The following is a 5,642-nucleotide window of genomic DNA, read 5'->3' as shown; positions in this document are numbered from 1 at the left end:
CAGGGATAGAATAAAAGTGGCCGCTCAGCCCCTGTCAACGTTTTGCCGTAGTTTGTGTAACTGCAAGAAAAAAAAACAGTTTGACTCTTATTTTAGGATTAAAACCTCGATGAACCCGGCTGGTCTAGAGCGGGCACTGGTAGCCGAGGTCGGTGTGGTTCAGTCGGGACTCGTACCACCGTAGTCAATCCGCTTGTCGGGCTTCGTTTATCTCGGCAGGCGAGGCAACAATTGCGAGGGTAGCTCCGAGAATATTCGAATCAGGGGTTCCGCAGTATCTTCGAATAAGCGGGTTCGGGTCCACAGTCAGAGTTAACTACTCCGAGTTGAAATCAGCTCATTTTCGATGAATTAACTCTGAGTCAAATCTCAACTCACAACCGTGGAACTGGATCCAGGAGCGTTTGGTACCATATCTAAACCACGTTGGATCGACGCCGCCGGTAGTTACGTGTTAAAAGTCCCCTCGACGTGAGAACAAATTTGTTCGAATGGATTTTGAAGCACTCAACCTTCGGATTCCGACCTCAATTCGTACCACAACAACTTAGGTCTCTCGTTTGATATTCATAAAGTCTGCTTGCATTATTGCATCGTTGAATATACAATGAAACTTGTATGAAAGGTCGATAACCACACAATATTCGTGTATGATGAATTTAAACGCGAGAAATCCCACAATAATGAAGCCAAAAATGCAAAGTTGTTAAATTGAAATGTATACATATTTGAGCGACGTTTCGGCTAAAAACTACGCCCGATATATTACATTTCGAATATTCAAAAAAATTGCGGCATTTTGGCTCAATAATTGTGGGATTCATTCTCGCGTTCACTCGTATGACTGTGGTCCCGGTAGGTTCCATTCAAATCGGGGAAGTTGTAGGATAGAGGCTGTAGAGGATCGGATTAGTACCGGGTGACGTTGTCAAACGGAAATGAAAATTGATACCAATTCACTTCGCTGTATGATTTACGTACTTATATTTCCTGCGTTTACTGATGGATCACGCTTCAAAACGTCTCCATTTTGAGCCAAACTGAACAAACTGAAAATATATCTTGAATTACCTATTCAAAAATAAAGTGCGTGGAAATTCGATACGCGAGTATCGATCGGTATAGGATTGCATTGGAAAAAAATTATTCTAAAATTATTTTAAAGTTTTTTTTTTTAAATATATATTACCGTACTGTGTAAGCGATGGTTGATCAGGGACATTAAAACTAATCCCTAGAAGATTTTGGTCAGCTTCAAATTTTGAAAATATGAACTCCCTTTTCTGTACAAAAGATCAAGGAATTCTCGATAAATCTTTCTAGATTTATTCGAATATGCTCAAATCAAATTGTAAACTGTGAACTCCCCACGCTGTTATACCGTCATTTTTTTTTAATGTATTATCGATGTATATTTTTGTTCGATGCGAATTGTAAAATTTGTGAACGATAAAAATTGAATCTGAATCTGAACCTTATTTTCCTCCAGCCGATTTGTGACAAATCGGATTTTTTTAAGAGAAAAAATTGGAGGGCGAGGGGGAAAAATTACGATATCTTTATAATAGGCGTTTCAAAATGGAAGGGAAATTAAATATGAAATTAAATGTTTATTTCTAAATTATTATTTGAGTATCTCCTGTATAAAGCCTCGTAAGGACTGCTGAAAGATATAAAAATGCAGTGACAATTTTTATGAATTTGATTCATTTGATCGGAAAAATGGAAAAAAATAACTAACTTCTTTGCAAATCACGAGGTTGAAAATTAAGATGAACATAACTTTGACAAGTTACTAGATTGAAAATAAAGACGGGGGGTCCATTTCAAGCCAGGAACACGGGTCGGAACAGGGAAAAAATCAAACTGCAATGGCAGGAAAATAGCCCTTCGACTTTCGACGAGGGATTTTAACTGAAATCTTATTTTGGGACGAAGAAAAGTGTTACGAATTTCCGACTTATATGAAATCCGACTTTCGAATATAATTTTTTCGCTGAAAAAGAGAAGGAACAATCGGGCCATCAATATTATAAATCCGATGTAAGCGATTATCTACGGAAGCGTCCTGGGGACATCATTCACGAGAAATAAAAATCTTATTTTCAGTTGAAATATATCTCAACATAAAATCATTTACGTTTGAAGAATATTTTTGCCGATTACATGTCGAGTGATTATCTCGACATGAATTCAGATATTTTCTTCTTTAATTCAAAATTCGGTTTTCCGTCGAGATCCATGCCCGCCGTTTCCGTAATTATCCGACTTTCGCCGATCCGACTTACGCAAGGTTTACTGTTTATTGATTTACTATTTGTTGCTCAGAGGGGTCTGTACATGTATATAACGTCTATCGGGGGGAAAGACGCCTTTCTACGCAGAGAAAGTCGTATTTCACGATGTTATCTGAATTTTTAGTAAAATTCGTTTATTCTATGGATATGAAATAGATATCGGAAAAAAATATTACTCCGATTTCAGCTAATTTCAATTTTTGCCAGCTGCTTTTAAATTGTTGAAATTTTTCGGTAGATGGATGAGAGATGATTCAAATTTCACACTTACAGCGCCTGAACAAACGCAACATTGATATCATGATGTTGGCGAGTTATCGATCGGGTTGGCATTATTTAAAGAGGCAGTTCGATGGAGCGAGCATAACTACGGAAGCCAGTTCTGCCAAACACGTGAGTAAGTTCTGAACACGGTTCGACGGAACGGCCATCAACTGATGTTGATTTTCGAGGTCGAATTTTTTCCTTTAACGATAAATCTATTCTTTAGGTGACTGCAGTACCCTTGATCTAATGTGGTTCTTAACATCATTGCGGGTGATACCTGGTATACCCTTTGTTTGAAAGGTTCTTAATTTCACCCTGTGGATTGGCATTTAACCTTTAGGGGGAGGGTACCATTGACTGCCAAATACAAAGGGTACCATACCCGCAAAACTGTACTCCCAGTGTGGCAGCTGTACCCTTAAATGTGCTACGTAGTTCCATTTTTTTCTGTGAATGTCTTTAATACAGGTGCCGTTTTAACAGATCATACAACGCTGAGCATCAACAACATGATTCGTAAGTTAACGATGATGTTTATTTGTGCGGAGACGAAAAGCCAGGTTTTGGTCAAAATAATATTTAGCGGGTTCTATTTAACGCTGAGGTATGTTTTGATTTTAAGGTTACTTGTTCGAGTTCGCAGTTCCGCTCTGTTGGATGTTTGCGTCCATGTTGGCCATGGCTACAGCAGCCGAAGAGGAAAACGAAAAGACCAATCCTTTGGAGAGAATGTTGCGCCTGTCATTATGCGATCCGAATGGGGTCTGTAAACAGAGTTAAGAAAAACGACAGAACAGCTTCTGGTAAATGAACCTAGAACTTCATAGAATTAGGTACCATATCGATATATTATTTGAAACTATTTCACCGTATCTATTGCAGACTGTCAAAGGGAATTTATGGTGCCAGTCATCCGTTTGTATTCTATGGAGTGCTCACAATAAATTTCATGATTTCTCTGCTTATAAACGATGTTCAATATTTTGTCTATTTATCCGACGCTACTATTCACATTCGTGAGAAAAACATTTTCCTTTTGCGAGTAGGCCTCTGGAAAGGAGGTATCGATGTGTTGGTCAAATGAAGAATGTCTTGCTCTACTTGGAATCTCGAAGCAAGACTTCATCCAGGCCTAGCGAATTATTTAGCAGACGGCCCGGTGACAAGCGATTTTTATAAACGCGTGTCACAACGGCGCGTGAACGCTCACCAAAATTTGGTCCGGTCTAAATTTCAGGTACGGACCCATTTAGACCGGTCTAACTAGTTGTCGTGTGAACGCGGCTTGAAACATCAGCTTCTTCAAACAATCATGGATTCATTGAAACAGGTTTCTATCTATAAGACGTTGCTGTGAGGAGGGCATTGGAAAAACCAGTGTGATCGAATCAATGTCCTTCGGATCCACGAGGATCAGATTTATCAGATGTGTTCACTGAGCCTTCAATACATACTACAGTACGCGTGAAAATATGTTTCGCCATAACAGGACGGATGTCATGCATTTCTAAAACATAAGAAATCAAGATCAGCGAGACGAGTGCCAACTAAAAACTGACTGGAAAGTTAAAAACAGGTACGGTTCGATTACATGGGCGTCCCCAGGATTCTTTTTGGGGAGTTCGCTTTTAGGAATAAAAGGGGTTCTGTGGGTCCTCCCCCAGAAAATTGGTGAAGATTTCTTACAAGCAGGCGGGTTCTGGTGCAATCGGAGGCCGTTCACTTAGCATCCACGATTTTATCTTGCTTTGCAGACCATGTGCCGACGCTCGTCGACGTTTGAAAATTCAAAAGGGGGTTCGTTCGAACTACCCCCCTCTCCCCTAGGGATGCCCATGGTCGAACCCGTGTATTCAAAAAATTGAATGCGCTGTTGTATATATATATCTCATCGGCATATTAAACTAATGTGATGCTTAAGACCAATTCACTCCATACAGCTTCAGCGTCACCTGAGTGTCTTGATCAGTTTAAATCTCTTCTCACTGCCATCTCTCTCGGCAGTTTTTATCTTAAAAAAGCTTCTACCTTTATCTGTTTTTTTCCCTACAAATGACATCATATCGGGAAATACCCTCAATTCGAACTAATTAAGAACCGTCCTTGAAAATTCTTGTCAATTTTTGTCGTTGTCGTGATCAAAGAGTGATAGCGGGTGTTGTTACATTTGGACCTTATGCATTTCCCATCAGACCAGTTTGTACAACTGTGATATACATCGCGATGCGATGCGATGCCATGCGATGCCATGCTATTTTTCCTACATAGAACTGATAGACATTTTCAAACCCGTTAAAATATTCTAATATCTGACCCCGATATCAGTATTTCACCATATACAATGAATTCTTGTACAACGAATATTTAATTTCAATCTAGACAAATTTATAATATTCATACAAAAAATAAACTTTCATAAATCTGGGCAAATTGTGTTCGGTTTCTGAGAATTGATTTTTCATTTGATCCGAACAATAAATTTGTGAGCTTCATTAGCGTCGATCTATTGAAACTGTCAGTCCACACCTTCAAGAATTGATTATCGTGAATCATGAATTCTACTCAGATGCAAATTGGTCGAACTTACAACAGCTACATCGTTCTCATGTCTATACAGAACAAGTCTGGTATCTACCGTACTGTGTCACTGGTCGTTCTGCCTGTCATGTTCCTCTTGGGAGCCGTCGGCAATTCGGCTACTTTCCTGATAATGATAAGTCGCAGATTCCGCGGTTTATCTTACGCTAACTATCTGATCGTTTTGTCTCTCAGTGATTTCGTGTTCTGCATCAATTTTACACTGGTGCCTGTTTTACAGTTCTTTCTCTTACGCACAAACATCGGTCCAATATTTATCGTGAATTCACTAATCAGTTGTAAAATCTATGAGTTTATAATGGCGCTTGCATCCTGTATTAGTTCGTGGTTGATAGTAGCAATATCTCTAGAACGTGCGGCAGTTGTGCTCTTCCCGTTCACATCTCGTTTGATATGTACACCGACATTCGCTAGGTTTACTACACTAATAATTACTGCAGTAAGCGTATTGTTTATGTATCTCACGCCTGCTTTGTCGAT

At 39.3% G+C, this 5,642-nt stretch overlaps 1 protein-coding gene across 1 annotated transcript; it reads left to right on the top strand.

The window, feature by feature from the left end:
* Positions 1 to 2,230: 2,230 nt before the first annotated feature.
* On the top strand, positions 2,231 to 3,457 carry LOC141911382 (uncharacterized). The gene is made up of 5 exons (XM_074802379.1): positions 2,231 to 2,293; positions 2,571 to 2,694; positions 3,033 to 3,080; positions 3,187 to 3,367; positions 3,447 to 3,457. Exons 2-4 carry the CDS (start codon positions 2,598 to 2,600, stop codon positions 3,342 to 3,344), a joined length of 303 nt encoding a protein of 100 aa, XP_074658480.1. The 5' UTR covers positions 2,231 to 2,293; positions 2,571 to 2,597; the 3' UTR covers positions 3,345 to 3,367; positions 3,447 to 3,457.
* The last annotated feature ends 2,185 nt before the right edge of the window (positions 3,458 to 5,642 follow it).

Source organism: Tubulanus polymorphus, chromosome 9 (genome assembly GCF_964204645.1).
Source record: "Tubulanus polymorphus chromosome 9, tnTubPoly1.2, whole genome shotgun sequence".
NCBI classification, from domain to species: domain Eukaryota; kingdom Metazoa; phylum Nemertea; class Palaeonemertea; order Tubulaniformes; family Tubulanidae; genus Tubulanus; species Tubulanus polymorphus.
This window is presented reverse-complemented; position numbering and strand designations above follow the sequence as displayed.